This window comes from Vidua chalybeata, chromosome 2, assembly GCF_026979565.1.
Source record: "Vidua chalybeata isolate OUT-0048 chromosome 2, bVidCha1 merged haplotype, whole genome shotgun sequence".
Taxonomy (NCBI): Eukaryota; Metazoa; Chordata; class Aves; order Passeriformes; family Viduidae; genus Vidua; species Vidua chalybeata.
This window is the reverse complement of record NC_071531.1, coordinates 75,945,904-75,965,876: the sequence shown is the minus strand read 5'-3', so window position 1 is coordinate 75,965,876 and position 19,973 is coordinate 75,945,904. Positions and strand designations below refer to the sequence as shown.

The following is a 19,973-nucleotide window of genomic DNA, read 5'->3' as shown; positions in this document are numbered from 1 at the left end:
TAAGTTTGGAAGGCTGCAGTAGGAAGAAGCCTTCTTTTCTCCAGGCTGAGCAGCCCCAACTGTCTCAGCCTGTCTCCATAGCAAAGGTGCTCCAGCTCTCTGACCATCCTTGGGCCTCATCCTTTGTACTCAGTGCAATAGGTCCATATGCTTCCAGTGCTGATGACCCCAGAGCTGGATGCTCCAGGTGGGGTCTCACAGGAACAGGGGCAGAATCCCCCACCTTGCCCTGCTGGCCCCACTGCTGTGCATGCAGGCCAGGATATAAGTGGCTTTCTGGGTTGCAAGAGCACGTTGCTGGGTCATGTCCAATTTTAAGCCCACCTCTATTGCCAAGTCATTCCCTGCAGAGCTGGAGACCCTGATGGCTGCTCCCCACCATCCACCCACATGAGCTGGAAGGACAGGGGGGCATAAGCCTCAAAAAGAAACAGGAGAAAAGGTTTACTCGTCATCAAGGCTTGCAGAGCAGATCCAAGTCCTGCGCCTCTTATCAGGAAAAGCGAGGAATATCGAGGGGCTATGAGAAAAGCCCAGGAGGACGGGAGAGGGGAAGGTCCTGAGAAGCACCGCACGCCATCCCCAGACCGCGCTGCCGCTGAGGCGGTCCCAGAGATCAGTAGGATACCCTACCCCCGCCGCGGGGATCCCTTGTGTCCCAACACGGGGTCTCTCCCGTGGCCACGGAGCATCCTTCCTCCCACTCGCGGGGTCGAATTCCCACGTGTCCCGCTAGGAGCCGACACCCCATAGGAGCAACTACATTTCCCAGGGCTGCTTGCGCCCGGGCGGCGGAATAGGTGGGCTGAGCGCGCATTCTGTTCCGATTGGCTGGCCGGGGGCAGTCAGGGCTGCCATTGGCGGGGCGGGCGGTCACGTGAGGCGGCGGGCGACAGGCGGACTCACGTGGGCCCGTGCGGGAGCGGGCCGGGCGCGGAGCGGGAGCCGGGAGAGGGCGGCCGGGCTCGGGCCGGGCTCGGGCCGGGCTCTGGGGGAGCGGGCCCGCCGGGCTTTGCCATGCTGGGCGCCCGTGGCGGGTGGCGGGCCCTCCGCCGCTGCGCCTCCCTGCCGCGGGCCGTGCGGCTGCGGGTGCGGGAGGCGCTGGGGGCGCGGGAGCCGGCGGACGCGGTCAGAGTGCAGGTGCGTGCCCGGGTGCGCCCGGCCACGGCCCGGCCCGGAGCCCGAGCGGAGCGGAGGGGAGGGCCTGCAGGAAACGGGAGCTCTGCAGAGCGTTTTGCTGCGCTCCCAGTTGTGCTCTGCCGTCGTGCCGAGCCTCTCCGTGTGTTCTCCCGCTGTGCGTGCTCAGTTCGCTGTTGCCGCAGCCAGCGAAGCTTTGGGGTCACTCGGCCCGTGCGGAGAGCGTTGTCGCTGTGATGGGGTGTACTGAATGTGCTCATCCACGCTGGCTTTATCACCGCCTCTGTTCCGGAAAGCGAGACATTGCCTGCGTGCTGTTGTTTTTAAAGCTTTTTCACTGGTCTTGTGCCACGTACGTCCAGGTTTAGGGCAGTGTCAGAACCATCGATAACACTTCTACTGACGTTTGTATTTGGCTCCTCTTGTGAACCAGGATAGCCTGGAATTAATGGGCCTTTTAGCTGTAGAGCACTTCTCCTTGGCGTAGGAATGTGTGTTCTCCTGTTTTCTGATGTTTCCAACTGGCAGGGCAGTGGTTGCACACACAGAGTCCCTTTTTCGATGCCGAGCTGTGCAGTTGTCAGGATTTCTCAATGAGTATTAAAAGGACCAGGGTACTTGGTAACAGTTTTAAACAAAACTGAAAGAGGATAGATTTAGCTTTATAAGAAGGACATTTCTCACTGTGAGGGGGGTGAGACACTGGCACAGGTTGCCTAGAGAAGATGTAGCTGCTCCATCCCTGGAAATGTTCACGGCCAGGATGGGACTTGGAGCAACCTGGTCTAGTGGAAGGTGTCCCTGCCCATGGCAGTGTGGTTAGAACTGGATAACCTTTAAGTTCCCTTACAGTTCAAGTCTTTCTGTGATTTTACTGACCCAAAAACCAGCTTGTAGCATGCTGGTATTCCTGCTCATACGTAGGTGAAGCCTAATAAGGTAGGAAGAAGCTCATCCAGTGTTAGTTCTTTTCAGATGTAGTTTGTTGAATAATGCAAGCTAGAATAAACTGATGCTAAAATTTGCAGCACTGTCATTCCTCCCCCTTCCCTGTCCTCCAGACCCTTGCTGCTTTGCTCTTCCCCTTTGCTAGCAAAGTGTGGGGCTTTTGTATTAAAATGGGCTAGGAATCCGGTCTGGCTTAAATCCAGCCTTATAATGGCCAGCTTGTTGGAATGTGCAGTCTAGTGGTTACAGTCAGGATTGTCACTTTTATTGTACGTTCATTCTGGTGAGGTGTGAAGTGGTCAGAACATTGCTGCTGCAGCCTCTGCTGCTCCAATACAAGCCTGTGGGTATGCTTTTTTTCCTATTGCAGGATGTAAGACTCCTCCTCTCATTTAATAGATTCCAGAACAGCTTGATGAGGTGGCAAAAAAAAGCTCTTGAGAATGTTTCTTTGTTAATTTTTTGCTGTGTTTTGTTAAGGAGTGTTTGTGGAGAGGGAAACTGAGGAAAAATATCTGCCATTACACATTAAACGTGCATCCAGTATAACATACATGGTGTATTCTGGGGATTTCCTGGAATACAGAGGATAAGCACAACAGCTTCAGGCATGTTACTGTAGGAAATACCTTTTACTTTCACCATACAAATAAGAGGATGCCCAGATGATCTTGTTTCTTGAATAGTTCTTCCTTTGGGTGGAACACTCTCCAGGGGTAGTTTACCCTGCCTGACACACTAGATTCACATATTTAAAATCTTCCATGGTTCTTTACATGGAATATGGAAAGCGTGTTATACAAGCCTGTGTAATGCTTTGCCTGTGTTAGTAGTCATCCTTAAAACTATAACACGCTTTGCTTCTGATGCTGTTTCATTCTTGGTTTGTTCTGTCTGGGTGACAGAAGTAGATGGATTTGCATTTGTTTGGTTGGTAAAAAATCCCTAAAGCACTTGCCCAGTTTGAAGTCATTTGGACTATTTGATCCCTTCCACTTAAGAGAAATACGAAACTGGTTGGAAAAGAGGCAGTTTGGTTGTTTAATCAGCACTGGTTTTGGTTGTTCTCTACAATATTGTTAGAAGATGATCTGCAAGGCCCCCAGCAGATAATTTTGCTTTGAAGGCCAGCTTTGTCTCAACTCTGGTGAGCTGAGGAGCAACTATGGGAGTTATATTTTGCATGCTATTACTATTGCTTGCTGCCTTGGTACTGACTTGACATTTCCAATTAAAAAGTAATTAGAATTTATATGTCATTAAAAAACTGAAATTAAGACATTAGCCTGCACTGTACATGGTCGGTTTTCCTGTTTAGCTGTTACAATGAATTGTGGTATCATTAGTTTTATTCTTTTCATGAAACTCAATACAGTATTTCTAAATTTTTTTTTCTTAATAGCTTTTTTTTTTTTCCCCCCCATGGGCTCAATGAAGCAGTCTTGGTTTTTGAGATGAAAGGAGAAACATCCAAGGCTTTTTTTTTGGTTTTTTTTTTATGAATATGTAGTTTTTCATGTGAATCTATTGGCTGCAACATTGTTCTAGCAGTCCAGCATTTTAGGGCACATAAACCACTAGTGAACAGATTTGAAGATTTGAAACATTGGAACCTTTCTACAAGGATACAACAACAAAACTGATTGGTCAGAGTGGTCTTGCGTGTATTGTAATGAATAACAGTGCATTACTGGTCTCTCCTGTTTTAGTAAGAAGAGTTTGGAAGGGACATCAGTGATAGGAACATGTACTTTGCCAAAACACTTTATATCTTCAGAGCATTTCGTTGCTTTCTGTATTCTCAGCTTCCCCAAGATGCAGGTACATCTTTTTAATCCTTACTCTTCTCAGGAAGAGACTCTGCTTCAGAAGGATGTCTCCCTAAGGATTTGTTTCTCTCTGCTTTGAAATCAAAAGAAAAACTGACACTAACTTTTTGTCTCTTTTTGTTTTTTATTATCTTTTTTTTTTTTTGCCTCCAAATAAACAGTTACTTTGATTTCAGTAAGAAGCTGAAGTAGGCCTGAAATGGTGTGTCCAGCTCAGCTGGAAGAAGAGCATGAGCACACAGCGTTCCTGCCAAAAAATAACAAATCTCTTTTTCTTTTACCTCTAGGGCTGGGTTCGCTCTGTCCGATCCCAGAAGGAAGTTTTATTCCTGCACATAAATGATGGGAGTTCTCTGGAAAGCCTCCAGGTGGTCGCAGATCCCAGCCTGGAAAAGAGGTAGGTCTATTTGAATGGACCTACCTGGAGAAATACATGTGCTAAGCAGTGCTTGGAGGGGTGTCCTTACGCCTCCCTCCCTGTGCCAGGGACTCACTAACCGTGTTTGTCTCCACCAAGAGCCCCTTCTAATAAAAACCTGTCACTTTTCTCCCCACTTGTCCAACATTCCTGCTTTGTCCTAAATTCTTCTCTAGCTTTGTGAATCTCTTCCCATTCCCAGCTCTGCATTTAATAATTTTTCATGTCGTCAGTTAAGCTCTATGGCTACAGCATCTCTTGTGATCCTAAGTAATCCAGCTAAATTAACAGCAATCTCTCTTCTGAATGTAGTTGTATCAGCACCTAGTTAAGCTGTTATTTTTTTCTTGCTTAGAGACCTGACTTTTGGAAGTGCAGTGGAAGTGCAAGGGAAGCTTGTCAAAAGTCCTCATAGGATGCAAAACATGGAGCTGCAAGCTGAAACCATTCATGTGGTGGGACCTTGTGATATTTGGGTATGTCACTATAGCAGGAGGGGTAGGACTGCTGGAAATCAATTTTTTGGAGGTCCAAGAATCCAGCAACGCATGCTTGAAATTTCTTTAAGTCTGAGTGGTCCTGCAGATTTTGGTTTGTCAGTAGTGTCTGTAGGGTGCATCAAAGGAGAAACATTGGATCACCATGAAAGCTCGTTTCTGTGACAGAGCCGTTTCTCCATGGAAAATGTGCACAGGCTGACAGTTAGGAGTATGCCTTTGTCCCACCCTGAAGCACTTACTTGTGCAGGTGGCTTACCTGCTAAGTCCAGCTTGGCTATGAATTGGAGAAACAGTGGAACAGTCAAGACGCTCCAGGTTGTGCAGCTGGAAGAGCTGTATCTGCCACAGGCACATTCAGAACTAGCTTGCTGTTGCAGCAGTGAGGTGAACAGCTGGGTTTTGGGGGAGCTCAACATCCAAAAGGTGGAGTGTTTTAGAATGCTAATACTTCCTCTCATGTTCATGGCTCTTGCTCTGCTCTAAGCATTGTAAAATACACAAAATAACCAGAAAAGATAGGCAGAAGCATCTAGTTCTTCAGTGCTCTGCAATGGTGATTGAGTTTTATAGGGAGAGATGGCATTCTGTGAATAGCAATAAAACTGCATGGACTCCCAAGTTCTCATCCTCTTACTTTGATTTCCTTGTTGTTTTCAGTCATTTCCCCTGAAAATGAAGGAGAGGCACCCACTGGAGTACGTCCGACAGTTCCCTCACCTGCGCTGCAGGAACAACACTCTGGGCGCCCTCCTGCGAATCCGCAGTGAAGCCACTGCAGGCATCCACTCCTTCTTCCAGGTAGTCCCTTCTGTACCGAGCCTCTCAAGCAGAAGGCTCCACTCAGGCTGGCTTTATGGGAGCAGGTTAGGAGGGAAGGACCATGACATATTGCCTGCAGGGTATGGATTTTGCACCCAGTGGTTTTCTTTCTGGCTGGGCTGGGCCTTGGCCAAACTGTTACTTATGATCAGGTTAGCACATCTGTGGCCTGTCAGTGTCTTTCCACCCATTTCCTGTTATTTAGCCCTTTCACAGAGTTGCAGTATAATTGCCTGCAAGTGTGTGGTCTGTGGAACACAACATAGTATCATCTTGTTTAACCCACCCTCTGCAGTGACCTTATGGTCCTTGGACAGAAACCTCCTCCCACATGGAAAAATCTGTGATACAGGAACACAGACAAACTGACTCAGAGCTTCATGTTATTCTCAGTTCTTGCCTCTTACTGCAATAACAAGTCTGTGTGGATGCTGTTGGCTGACATTAGGAGACTCCTGGTCTGATGCATTTGAAACTGATGGGTGGGAGCCACCTGTGTTTTCTGAATGTGTCACTCTTAAGCTGTGGGTACAGCACAGGCTTTGTCCAGGCAGGAGGGCAGTGAATTGGCTCTGATGCCAGATGTCACATAGAGACCATGTGTGACTAGAAAAAGAAAGGTAGCAAGTCCTCTAGCACACCTGAGCCTTTCTTTAAAGCTGTTCCTGTAAATAAACATATTTTAGTTTAGATAAACTGGCTTTAGATAGAATAGAATCATATTCAGATAATTCTGATGACAAAATTCATACGTAATAATTAGTGTGGCCCAAGGAACAGGTCAGAAATGTCGAGATGAATTTCTGGTTTCAGGTTTGCTGGTCTTTGTTGCCTGCAATGGCAAAGAAGGGTTGCTTGCTCTAAGAATTGCCTGTGTGGAATTGTGTTTGAATGAGTTTTGTGGGTTTTGTTGGGGTGGAGGGGGTCCCCTGTCAGCTAAATCTGCTGGTTTCAGGATTGTGCCTGCTCCTAAGACAGAAGCCAGCTCTGTTGGGAATCAGTCTGTACCGGTGTCGAGCCACTAGATGGCATTGCCTACAACGGTTTGTGCTTCCAAACCTGGACACCGCAGGCAGCCCAGGTACAAAACCACCTTATTCAGACTTTGCTTCTCCAAACCAGATCCTGCTCAGGCTCTGACATACCTTCCTGTTTACGATGCTCAAGAGCAGAGCTCTTTTAAAAAGTAGAATCTATCATCAATTTAGCAGCAGCAGCTACACTAAAGTTATTTTTAAAGGAATAAAGAAGATTTGGTCCCAGACCTGATATTTACAAAAGCTTGTATGAGAACTCTCCTAGCACCAGGAATGTCTGTGATTTTATTCCACCTCTAATGAAAGGAAGTTTTAAAATTGCTACTTGCATCATCCCAAGAATATTGCAATTTCCAACTTGACAAGGTCAGAACATACCATAGCTGCAAAATATAATTTGAGCATTTTCACTGGGCAAAGCTGTAAGGAGCTTAATGGGGGAAGAAAATAAGTGGAGTTGTTTGAATACACAAAATTATCAAGACTCTCTGTAACTTTAAAAACATCTCTTTTTTAGCCTGCTCATTTCCAGGAATGAATGACTAGTGCTAAGTGCCTTTGATTTGGATGTCAAACGGTAAAATGTCCCCTTTAAATCTTCTCCTGAGAATTGTGGTCCATGTGGTATAGAAACATTGTTCCTAGTAAGATAGTTGCATTGTGAATGGCAACTTCCATTCTGTGCATTAAGTTCCAGGTTAGTGAGAGCCAGTAGTGCAACTTGAATTATTTTAGAAGCTTTTATAAGGGGAATTATCCAAGAGGTTTTTAGGGGATTCTCTTATTTCAGATCTGTGCAGTTTGCATTACTCTCCAAAGCACGTAAGGGGTCTTCTATGTGAAGTTTGCTTCTTTACAGCAACTGCTACCACTGTATGAGGAAATTAGGCATTTTTCAAACATCTCCTGTAGAGCTGGGAGGCCATGTAACCAGCAGGGCTCTGAATATGCAGGGAACTGTGTCAGAGGCCTGCATTTTGTACTGCTAGACTAAAACTTCCTTCTCCAGGCAAAGCAAGTAGGTCTGGATCCAAGACTTCCTTCTGTGCAGTAACTGGATCCCAGTGAGGAGCCAAGGTTTTTGTACGTGTAACCAAGGTAGCCTAGAGCTGACTGCAGGGACTTTGCTCCCTCTTGGTTGTGTTACTGTACTCCCATAAAATGCATTGCATGACCATATGAGGTTTTTGTTCCAAATGAATTCTAGTTTGATTCTCAGAGTGGGCAGTAAATACTACTCCTGTCTTCCTAGTCACTTAACAAGCTGGTGATAAGGACAAGGACCTCTCATGTGACTGACTGAATTGTATTATTCTGGTAAAAGCTGTGAAGCTAAGATGTATCTATCCACTGAGTATTAGGTTGCAACTGTTTTAAAAGCCCACGGTTGCACTACAGAGAAATCCAGAGAACAGGGGCTCTCTTCATTCAGTCTTACTGGTTTCAGAGGCCTCTACTGGATTTATGAACTATTACATGCATGTGTAATTCTGCAGGTACCTAGAACATGAGCAAGCCAGGGTATACCCTGTCTCTTAAAATCAGCTTGACTTCAGTATCTTAGAAGATGCAAAGTAGGACTGATACTTTATTGGTGGTTGGGTGTTTTTAACATCTCTTTCATCAGTGTGTGATTTCTGTCATCCAACACATTTGATCACTTCTCTTAATGCAGCATACAAAGAGTGTCCTTTGCCTAACCACTGCCTTCCAAAAAGCTGAAAGAAACAAAGTGTTAAGGTCTTAGGGGTCAATTTGATCTAAACTGCCCAAAGATATAAAAATGCTGGAGGAAGTGAGAAGAAAGGGGAATGGTGGGGAGACAGGCCACTGAAAAAAACTCATAGTAATGACATAAATCTCTTTTGGTTATGAAACCTGGAGGAAAACGTGCAGGTAGTAAACACTGATTTGTAAATCATGGTAGCATATAATTTGTCATCTGTCCCTGTAAGGCGGAAGCTGCTCAAAAGACTACATGTGCTGCCCTGGCTGGGGGCTAATGGCCTAGTTATGTGTGCTGGTTGATGTCATCTTTCAGGGTGACAGCTCGTTAACTTTGCTCTTCTGTCTGTTCCAGGATAATGGATATGTGCATATTCATACCCCCATAATTACATCTAATGACTGTGAAGGTGCCGGGGAACTCTTTCAAATTGAAGTAAGTTGGGTTGCATACAGTTTGTTTCGGTTTGGTTTTTTTATTTTTTCAAAGCAATTATTGAGTTATTAAAGGTTAGAGGAAATATTTGTCTTCATGAACCCTTTAATGTACTTCTGTGATTTTTTTTAATATAGCAATCCTTTGTTTCAGCTAATAATTTAGACAGTTAAACAGATACATTATCTTTTCTTTTATTGCTATTGTGCATTAATCAGCACCTTTTGTACTGATGAGGTTGCTCTATCCCCCTGGTGCTGTGGATAAATTTACAAAGAGTAACAGAGGGAGGTGGAACATCTTAGTAAACAAAATTATGTGATCATAAGAGCCCAAGAGATGGGATGGGTCATTCAGGACAGACTACTACATTCAAATATTTTTTAGCTTTGAAAAAAAGAATACAATCAATCATGAGATAATACTTAAAAAAAAAAGTCAGCAATATCTGAAACTCCTTTTCACCAGTGTGTACATACAGGTTCCTCCCTACAAGCTACTCCTTTTGTATGTTGGAATTCTCCCCAAGTATTGTCAAGCCTCCCCATAACCACCAAATTACTGCCACAATCTGTCATTATAAGAGTGCTTCACATCATGGGTCAGAACCCCCTGTGAAACTGAAACACAGCCATAACCACTAAGATCTCCCCCACAGATTTCTCATGATTCCTGACCCCACAGTCATTAATCATACAGAATTCCATCTGCCTTTTATACTTCTGTATCTGAAATTCAGTCTTCTGTCTCAAACAACAGCATCCATTGCCACTTACACATACTGGCTCCAGCTTTGCTGGTGATTCATCTGTAAGCAAAAGAAATTGTTGAGGTAGCAGTTACTTGCTGTGGGATCTTGTCTTCCACTCTGCACAGCCTTGTGACAAAAAAAGCTTCTGTCTACTTGTTCTCCAGGCTCTCAAGGTTTAACCTGTGGTACCAGTGATTCCCTTCCAGACTGGTACACGTGGCTCAGCTTTTTGCTTGCTGGGACAATAGGGTTGATTAGCCAAACTAAATTGTTCCTGTTTAATTGAGATGCCTTAATGCTACCCAAGGTTCACTCCAGGCTGTTGCATGCAAATTAAGACGTGAAAACAAGTGACACTTAATGATGGAAACATTATGCAGTGTGCAGCTGTACAGTGTATTGCGTCTTCGGTACAAATTGTATCCACTTGAAAGCTGTAGAGGATGCAGGACTACAGCGTAGGTGGCTGGTAGTGACAGAAGCCCTGATGCAAATATTGAATGAGGTGCTAAACTGTGAGCCTGAAACTTGTATGAACTGGATCTTATCTAAATGCATGGTTCAAGGCAGATATTTTGCTCCTCTCCAGTGGGAGAGGAGATTATTTGCTGAGGTGCAAATACCTGTCTTGGAGAAATGTAACTACAGCTGTGCTTGAAAGGTGTGCTGTAAGTGCCAAGTCAGACCCCATTAAATGGCCTGTGCCATAAAGGAAGGAATTCACAAACCCACTTGCTGCTGGGTAGAGGGAAGTTCTCCCTGATTTCCTGTTTTTCCTTTGATTACAACTTCATTGTCTGGCTTCATTTAGGACTTCGATTTGTTTCTGCAAAGCCCTATTCACAATTGGTCCTGGCTAGCAGAGCTCTTAAGGCCACCTGCTATCCTGCTGGGATCACATCACTCCACTGGAGCAGTGACACTGTTTTTTGACAGTGAAAACGTGGGGAAGATTAAGCCTGCCTGGGCCATGTGTGTGATGCTGTCAGACACAAAATAAGAGTGACAGAAGGATTTCAGACATAATAATAAGAGTATGGTATTTGCAACAAAGCTCAGAACCTTCATGTGCTTTTAACTAAACCAACTATCAAGACATTCTTGTCTGCTGTATTCAGTCACTTTTTAAACTAGCCTTTAATTCACTGTCTGAGCAGGACAAGGGAGAATATAAATTCATGTTCCTCTTATATTTGAGGAGGAGCTAAGATTTCTGGTGATGGGAATTGATGAAAACAACCTTTAAATTACTTTCCTCAGTTTCAAAAAATATTTAGATCCTGTTCCTTAAGTTTTAAGACCCATCTTCTACCTGCAACCAGAATTGGTGTCCTATTGCTCCTGAATTTGTAGCAGTTACAATACCTCTACTGTTAACAGGTTGGATTTTTTTCTGTCTTTTGGGTTTGGTTTTTTCTTTTTAGCTCCCTTGAGCAGTGTATACAACTAATAGTCTCAGCAGTTTAGCTGACCTGCTGTGGTGGAGTAAGTTGAAAACTTTAGTTGAATAGCCTTTAGGGCCCAAGTAGAGGCTGTTTTTAATACCCACTGTGAACTATTGCCTTTAAATAGCTGTTTTCTCTTACTGCCACAATTTTAATCCTCTGACTAACGTCTGATGGCTGCTCAGGCCTGCACATTCTTTTGAAGTGATGGAAAGTGAAGAGAGTACAAATATTTTTTCACATGTGAATTGAAGAGATGGGGGGAAAATGTATCTGAAGTTAGAATGAAAAGGCTTTTTGAAATACGGTCTTTGATTCCTGAAACTCTTAATCCTTTAGGATTTGTGTTTGTTTATATGTTCAGCTTCCTCATTATCTTTGTTTGGTTTTGGATGTACTGATTAGTCTGCACATAACTTTGATTGGGATGCTCTCATATTAGGACTTCGGATGGGGGAGAATCCATATTCCCTCTCTGCTGGGCAAATCAACTAAATATTTTTAAAATGACGTACTGTAATGGTGAAAAGAGTGCAGTAAGCAGAGGACATCTTAAAGAATAATTAAGTCAGAAGATGGTAACAATTCCAGAGGAAACTTCTCCACCTGAAAAGTGTAGGTTTGAAGAAAAACTGTGGAAGTGTGAAGATGACTACACAGACCCTAACCCACATCAGCAACACCATCTTGTGGCTTTCTGCAATGTTGACAGTGTCTTTCTGTGGTGGGAGCATGTAGGGGAGAAAGCATCTTTGTTCTTCTTTCTTTAAAGTAAATATATTTAAAATACTAGAAGAGCTTTGACTGTTGAAAGCAATGTTTTAGTATCATCCAAAGCAGGATGAGGTAATTCTTGAAATAGGGAGAATGCAGATCAGCAGGGGCAGATAGCCCTTTTTCTATTTTAATCTGAAAATAATTCCCCTATACCAGCAGTTTTAGCACCTACACCTTAGGACAGATTCTTTCCTTTCTTTTTGGGGTTTTTTCTTTTGCTTATTTTTCACTTTAATTTCTTCTGAAGTCTAGAATTCTTAGCAGCTTTTTATATTGCAAGAAACTTTACCCAGTCCCCTTCTGTGGCTGCATCCTGAGAAATTTGCCATACTTTTGTCCTTGTGACCCAGCTGCATGTCTGTTCCCTGCTATTTTCAGTAGCCTCCCACTCTGTCTGCAGTGTTGAAGACTCCCTGCTTTCTTTTCCACTTTGCTCCCTGGAAAATTTTCTTTGTATGGCCGCTCTCAGCTGCTGTGGAGAAGGTGGAGGCTTCTCTGTGTCTGGCCCAGGACACTCCAGCTGGTTCAATGTGGGTCTCCACAGCCACTTTCCCTGTTGCCCAGCTGCAGCCTTTTAAGAGAACTCAGCATGCAGTGAGTTCCAAAGCATAACAGCTGTATCATGCATTCACAGCTCCTTAAAGTGGATCTCACATACAGTTTTTATTGCCTGTGGCTGTATTCCTGCCTGGGACCATTCTCTACATGTAAGGAGTGCTGCACTCTACCTTTGGGCTCCAGCAGAGGTAAAATGTGCTCTGTGTGAGACTTGTCTCTTCCCACATGCACACCTCATGGCACCTGGATGGTGTCTGGCTGAACCCAGGGTCTGGATCAGGCCATTTCATTACTTGAAAGGATATTTAACTATAAACCTGAAGAACTGTCCAGGTATATTTTTCTCTAAAATGCATCTGGTGATTGTACGGTGTTGGGCTTTCAGGCGTTTTTTGCCCTTCACTCACAGGAGTGAATGTCGAAGTTTTTAGGTTCCTGAAGGTGCAAGTTTATGGCTGTACCAGCTGTGGCACCTGCTGCTGAAGATACAGAAACTTCCTCCTACCATCCCTTTGGTGCTACTGAAAAATACCCTTGTCAGCACCAAAGAAAGCTGGGATCTGCTGGGGAGGATCACAGTTAAATGCAACAGTATTAGTGTCTGTAAGGTGTTTTCCCTTTTAGAGATGTGTGACGGTCTGGGAGGCAGCCAGTTCCTGGGAGGCTGGTACTTCAGAGATGTGCTTGGCAAAGATCAGGGTAAACTGGACGTGAACTGTGGGACGGCTTGCTTTTTCATGTTCTAGCTCTCCCAGTTTCTCCTCGTTTCTATCTGATTCATATCTGCCTGTCCAATCCATATTTATGAGATGTAATGCATTCCAGTACATATTTATGAGATGTGTGTCTCAGCAGAACCAGCTGCTATTGCTCAGTGCAAGTCCAGCTGGTCAGAATTAGGACTGGAATTGCAAGGAGGACTTCTCTTAGAAGTTAGGAATTTTGCAGGGGTTGCCTAAAAAGGAAAATCCAATCATGTTTATAATGCAGTGTCACAGAGGGCAAATCTGGATTAAAGATGTGTTTCTGGGAAGCTGCAGCAGCATGGTGGTGTGGGCCTGGGCTAGAGCTACAGCAATGATTTCTGTGAGCTTTATGAGCTTTTCAAGTCTTCTCTGATCCCTTCATGCTTTTGGCTTGCATAGAGTGTAAGATAGAATCAAACAGTTTGTACTCTCCTGAAGCTAATTGCCTCAAGGAGAAGTTAATACAAGACTGACATCAAAGGGAATAATTTTAAATTAAATCATTAGACATTTGAGGAGATGGAGAACAAAACAGGTACTAAATCCAGTTGTTCTTGTATTTAGAATGAGAATAAAAAGCCTTTGAAGTTGACGTCAAATACTAGCATGTTTATAGCACATTTACTCTGGACACCAAGATGTTTCATACAGGTTCCCTCTCCCTTTTCCCCCATTGTAATTTGGGTAGTTTTTGACTCTGGGATGGAAAGAGCTTGAAAGGAAACCCATAATTCCCCTCATAATCTTTTACAAAGTCCATGTTTTGGCGTGGGGAATTGGGAGAAGCGTCCATCTAATTGAAGTAAAAGCACCACAGTGTTGTTGCTTCATTTCGCCAGTCATGGGCATGAAAACCAATCTCACCCAGTGTCAGCAGTGAAGGGATCGTGTCCCCTGCCATTTGTTTGTCTTGTACCAGTGGCTGTGGTTTCATATAATGAAGAAGCCATCTTGATCTAAAAGGCTGAGTATGAATCTGGGGCACAGGTGCTTGGGAATATTGGCCTGTGCTCAAATGTGTAAAGTGGAGGAATCACGTCCAGTGGATTATCTGATACTTGTACCTGTGGAATGTGCAGCTGCTGATTATGGAATCTCCCATTGCTGAAGGTGTCCCTTCTGAACAAAAAGGGAGGCATTTAATCTTTCCTGCATAGGAAAGTTTTCGGCATGATCTGTGTTGTACCCATTGTATTGAGTATTGTGCCTTAGGATGAGGGAGAGCAAGTGGGCAGCTGTGGAGAGGAGAGGTGATCAGATGGTGATGGGGCAGTAAAATTTAATCTAAATATTGTCATGTTTAATCTTCACCTTCTGTCAGAAGCCATTCAGGAGCTGCTCACAATGCAGACATACATCTTGTGACCTCTCAAACAAGGCTGCAGGTTTTCAGGAGCCCAGTTGAGTTGTAGATTGTCTCACTTTGTCTAGTCACTTACTGTGTTTCTATTTTCCTTATGTCTCTCTGAGATCACATCTAATGTGGAGAATGAAAAATGGCAAAAAGTCATTATAAATAAATCAGGCCCCAGCTCCTGGAGACAGCTGTATCCTGTTTGTGGATTTGGGGGGAAGCACTGAAATTTTGTGGCTGATTTCATGTTCTTTACTTGCTTCTAGTTTGTCTCTTTCTCATTGTTTAGAAGTTGTATCCTACAGGATTAGGTGGGATTTTTCACTGGTGAAAAAAGGAATGTCTGAACTAAGCTTGCAGGGAAAGAGAAACCAGAATCCATGGCTCTTCTCTTTAGTGCTCTGGCCATGGTTCTGGGGCTGCACTATGTGAATGTTTGATGTTTATTAATATCCTTATTGTTTTTGAGAAACTGCTCTGGGTTTATTTGATGAAAACAGTAGGTACCTACTTCTGCATCCTCAGAGTTTGATGTTCGCTTTTTTAGAGCCACAAAACCTCTGAAACAAAGGAAGCAGTCCTGGGATTAGAGCCACAAATTGTCATATTTTCATTGATCTCTGTGGAACAAGACAAGTTTGCTCTTTTCTTCAGTGTGATGCTGTGAGGAGATAAAACTGCCTTGTGATCTGAGGTTTTTGGAAGTCACTGTTTTATCTTTGTGATGAGCAGCAGAGCTTTTTAAGAACAAAAGCAACACCTTAAAGCTCATAGATAAAAATGGCAGGTTGTAGGCTATCAAAGGCTGGTGAACAAGGCTCCCTGTGACAGAGCAAGTTGGGGAGTGGGGTGGCAGGAGGCAGTGGCATACTTAGCTGAACTAGCAACACTTAGCATGACTCCTAGGAGCTGCACCTTCAAAAGTGGGTATTTCAAACTTATTTCAGAAGGAAGTCTTTGTTTGGAAATGAATGTAGATCAGCCAGACCTCAGATTAGCTTTGAAGTTCCATTCTGTTTTTCTCCTGAACCTTTGGCTCCTCCAAAGTTTAGGGATGACATTGAAATATACAAGATGTTGAAACACAATATCATTTATCTTCATGTTTCTTTAGAAATCACTGAGTTGTGACCTATAGAGATTATCTAATCCATCTCAGTGTGCTCCAACAGGGTCAGCTGGAGCAAGTTGCCCAGTACTCAGCTGCTGAGTTTTTTATGTCTCCCCAGATGGAGACTTTACAGCCCCTCTGGACAACCTGTTCTAGTGCTTGACACTCACAGTAAATATTAAAGGTTATTCTTGTTTTCAGATGAATTTTTTGTGTGTCTTTTTTAAAATCTGTGTCTGTTGTCCTTTTGTCTCTTAGGACTTTTTTTTTCTTTTGAGGTTTTTCATAATGTAACACTGTACTTGTTAAATTTTCTATTACTTGTAGATTTTTATGCTTAAAATATCTGATGACCTGAAAAAAGCATGCAAAAGCTGAAATTAAACAAAGTTTATTTTTCACTGTCTATATAATATGTAAGCTGTGATGTCTCTTAGTATTATACTCTTAGTATTGTTTCAGTTGAGATATTTTTGAAGACTGAATAACAAATCTTAAGGGGATATTGCATTGCCTGTTTTTTTTTTTATTACTATTTGTCTTTTTCCAGTGGAAACAAATTCATTTCCCTGTGAAAAGAAAATAACACTGTGTTTAAAGTTTTCTCTGAAAGTCAGTGGGACTGACACAGAAAACACTCCTCCATTTTCTCATCAGACTTGAAATTGAATTTTGAAGGCAATGCTATATGAAGCTTCAAACTACAAAAGATAGAGATTCTCCTTTTCCTCCTCTCTGTTCATATTGATTGGAAAGTGAAAATCGATGCTTTGAAAAGAGGGAAAATAAGCTGTATGCTGTGGTTTTTATTTAAACACCAATGGTCTGACTTGTTGCTCATTGTTACAGACATCAAGAGAGGCCAAGGAGTCTGCAGAAAAGACCCATTTCTTCAATGTGCCTGCCTTCCTGACAGTTTCTGGCCAGCTCCATTTGGAAGTAATGGCAGGGTGAGCAAAATTAGAAGTTTTCGTCTTTGTCTGTGGGATATTCTCATCTGGTAATTTTGGTATCCATTAGATATATGCCATGGTTGTCTGCGAGAAATGGACTGAGTGGTAGTGGCTGGATGATGGGCAGTAAGAGGCCAGCCTAGACAGAGAGCTGGAGTACCTCTTGTGTGGACACAGGCAGAAAGAGCTGGGGTTGTTCAGCTTGGAGAAGAGGAGGCTCCAGGGAGACCTTAGAGCCCCTTCCAATACTTGAGGGCTACAAGAGAACTGAGGAGGGGCTTTGGACAAGGACATGGAGTGACAGGTCAAGGGGAGATGGCTTCAGATTGAAAGAGGAAAGGTTTGAATTAGATATTAGGAAGAATTTCTTTACTTGAGAGTGGTGAGGCATTGGCACAAGTTTACCAGAGAAGCTGCGGATGCCCCATTCCTGAATGTGTTCAAGGCCAGGTTGGATGGGGCTCTGAGCAACATGGGATAGCGGAAGGTGTCCCTGCCCATGAGTTAGAACAACATTATCTTTGGGTCACTTTCAAAATCATTCAGTGATTCTATGCTCTGGAGGGTCTCACAGCATCTAGAGAGTTAATGCTGTGTGATGTATCAGTGCAGTGCTTTTGCATCTAGAAGAGCTTCATTTATTTTTGAAGACTGAAGTGATTCAATACCACTTGAGCTGCAGGTCTCAAAAACTCAGTGTACTTAAATAAAATAAAAATAAAAGGAGCGGGTTCCCAGAACAGCTATGCTCCATTATGAATAAATGCATCTAAATTTAGGTGGCCCTAGATTAATTCAAAATGTCTGTAGGAGCAACACACTACTGCAAAATAGGAACATGAAGCTGTAGTGTACTGCATGCTGAAGAGCATTGATTTTTTTATTTATCCATCCTTAGAGAGCAAGGTGCATCTGAGTGATATCAATGGAAAAAGTATTTACCAGACAGGTAATCTGCCGAGTTTAGCTTTATCTTAGAGCAGGCTGTGTACTGTTTAAGGGATACAGCCTGATGTAATCGAGTGAGATTGTATTTCATGTTCTTTCTTTGGACTTACTTGAATTGTGGAATTACGTCTTTCAGTAAAGGTCACAATGCGTGACAGTCAATTAAGTCTAACACATACAGACTCATGCCATCTCATCTTCCAGAGACTAAAATCTCCCCCTCTTCAGTTAAACAAACCTCTTCCTCATTAACTTTCCCCAGCTAATATTTGAGATGACACCAGTTTTCTGCTGCCACGTGACCTGTGCTTTGGCTGTAGCAGACAGGGCACCCCATGAGAAACATCCTGTCTATCAAGTATGTCTAGCTTGAGTATTTCAGCATATCACAGACACTGAGCTGGTCTGAGAAGAGACCATGTCACTCAGGGAGAACAAATCAGGCAGAAAACAGATTTCTGAAAAAATTTATATGTTTTGATTTGTATGCAAAAATTGCCCTTTGAGCAATTTCACTGCCGCTATTTATCAGTAGCCAATTAAACAATGCTACAGTGATTACATAAAAAAACTCCAGCACTGATTCTCAACATTGTATATCAGGCATGGACAGCAAACGCTGTTAGAAATACAGGTCAGAACTTCCTGATGAAAAGGCCAATCTTTAAAGTTCACATTTTCTGAAGCTAGGATTTTATCCCTCCCATTTTCAGAAGGTTTCCACTCCACAGTAACTGATCATTTTAAAAGTGTTTTTAAAGTCACCATAAGTTCGTGATGAACCCCCCTTGCTACACAGCAAACAACTGCAATGCTACCTGCCTGAGATCTGGTCTCTGACAGGCTCTATCAGCAGTCCAGCTGGCCAGCAGTGATTTGGCTGAAGTACCATATCTGAGGAGAATCTACATTGCAGCTGCTCATAAAAATGTGCCTTCAAATAAGAATTGTTATGCTGATTTCATGCCAGCTACTCAATGTACTAATTTAGTTAATTTGTTGGGAAAATTCAGTATAGATGAAGACCAAACCCATTATGAAAGAGAACTCTCTCTTTGACAGGCTTGACACTTTCACCCTTAGTCTTAGAGTAGTAAAAAGTGAGTTTTCCACCTCTAAAATGGAAATATTCTCATCTTCCCAATAAACAAATCAGGTAAAACAGTAAAGATTTATCTGTTTTGGATTTGATTCTATGAAGTTTACCCTTTGTTTTAACCAGACTAAATTCTTCATGTCTATAAAATTATCTAGTCTTCAAAAATTACCTTTAGCTTAAATATAATGTTAAATGTTGCAGTCTTAAGGCTTTCGAGAACACTTTGTTCCCAAGAATTTGTGGGAAGAGACTGAGATAGAAATGCTGAGGAGAACCTTCCCCACACAGTCTTGACCCATTTTCTCTTGTGACTTGTAGGACTTGGGAGAGAGACAGATCCTGCAGAAGTCCATTAGAAAGTAGAAGTGGGGCAGGATAGGTATGAGAGGCAGGTAGGAATTTGTCCTTGGGGAGGTGTATGTAGAAGGGGAGTAGGAGGTCAAGTAGGCAGTCATGTAAAGTTGGGGTTAGCTTTTAGCTTTACAGAGCTCATGAGCAACCTCCAAGCTGTAGCTGGAAAAGGGGGTATGGAGAAGACTTTCCAGATGAATCTGTAATCACATCTAATGTGTCCTTGCAGAGAGTTCATCTGCAGACCACAGGGAATCACCTGAATGCCCATGCTTGTGCATTGTCCAGGGATCAGGGCTCTGTTTCGTGGCAGGGTTGCTTGGGATGCTATTCCTGATCACAGGAGAGAGCAGTGAGCCATTTATAGTTGGTGAGTTTTTTCTTTGAGAAAAAGTGGGAAGAGAGATGTTCCTGCGTTTATTGACCATCTGCTGTGCTGTGTAGGCTTGTTATTGAAGGCAAGGTCAGAGGAGTTCATCTCAGTGTGACACAGACAGCCTACTTGGCACTACTTCTCATCTCATTGTGCCTCATCTTAGCAGTGATGGCATCTAGGCTGTCTGCTCAGCGTGTCTGAATCATTGTCAGCTGCTGTAAATCCATGGGCTTTTTAAGGTCTCCAGAAAAGTCTTTATTCAGTAATACAGCTCTCCCCTTCAGTCTCCTCAATCTCCGATGAGTCAGTAACCAGTACAAGTGTAGGGCTGTCTGTGTCCTGATATCTGCTTTGAAATGTCATTGGTTTGCTGTGGAGTCCATGTGGTATTTCCTTGCCCCCCGATCCTCTGGTAAAGACAAAGCCCCCTTGGGGACCTGAACTGGGCTGGAGGGTCTGTGACAGCTGAAGATGATTCAGAAGCATACTGGTGACAGCCAAAGCCATTTGTTGTCAAGAAGTACAGCTCACTGGCTGCAGTAATTTATTTTTTTTTTTATTATTCTCCTTTCCCACAGGCTGGACCTGCTTCTCTCTTTTCAGTCCCTCTTGTTAATAGTTTAACATCAGTGTTTTCCCTTGCGCAGCATTTCAT

At 43.3% G+C, this 19,973-nt stretch overlaps 1 protein-coding gene across 8 annotated transcripts in view; it reads left to right on the top strand.

Annotated features, from left to right (window-relative positions):
* Window positions 1-988: 988 nt before the first annotated feature.
* Window positions 989-19,973, top strand: part of NARS2 (asparaginyl-tRNA synthetase 2, mitochondrial) — a 48,635-nt gene continuing 29,650 nt past the window's right edge. For 3 of the 8 annotated variants that reach the window (XM_053936455.1, XM_053936454.1, XM_053936451.1), the window contains exons 1-6: window positions 989-1,140; window positions 4,202-4,311; window positions 4,688-4,808; window positions 5,490-5,630; window positions 8,769-8,849; window positions 16,441-16,541. In XM_053936455.1, the coding sequence (XP_053792430.1) occupies window positions 1,018-1,140; window positions 4,202-4,311; window positions 4,688-4,808; window positions 5,490-5,630; window positions 8,769-8,849; window positions 16,441-16,541 (677 nt within the window). In that variant the 5' untranslated portion in view covers window positions 989-1,017. Of the gene's footprint in view, window positions 1,141-1,462; window positions 1,490-2,023; window positions 2,077-3,213; window positions 3,233-4,201; window positions 4,312-4,687; window positions 4,809-5,489; window positions 5,631-8,768; window positions 8,850-16,440; window positions 16,542-19,973 lie in introns of those variants that run through there. The other 5 variants (XM_053936452.1, XM_053936456.1, XM_053936457.1 and 2 more) reach the window with 5 other exon arrangements.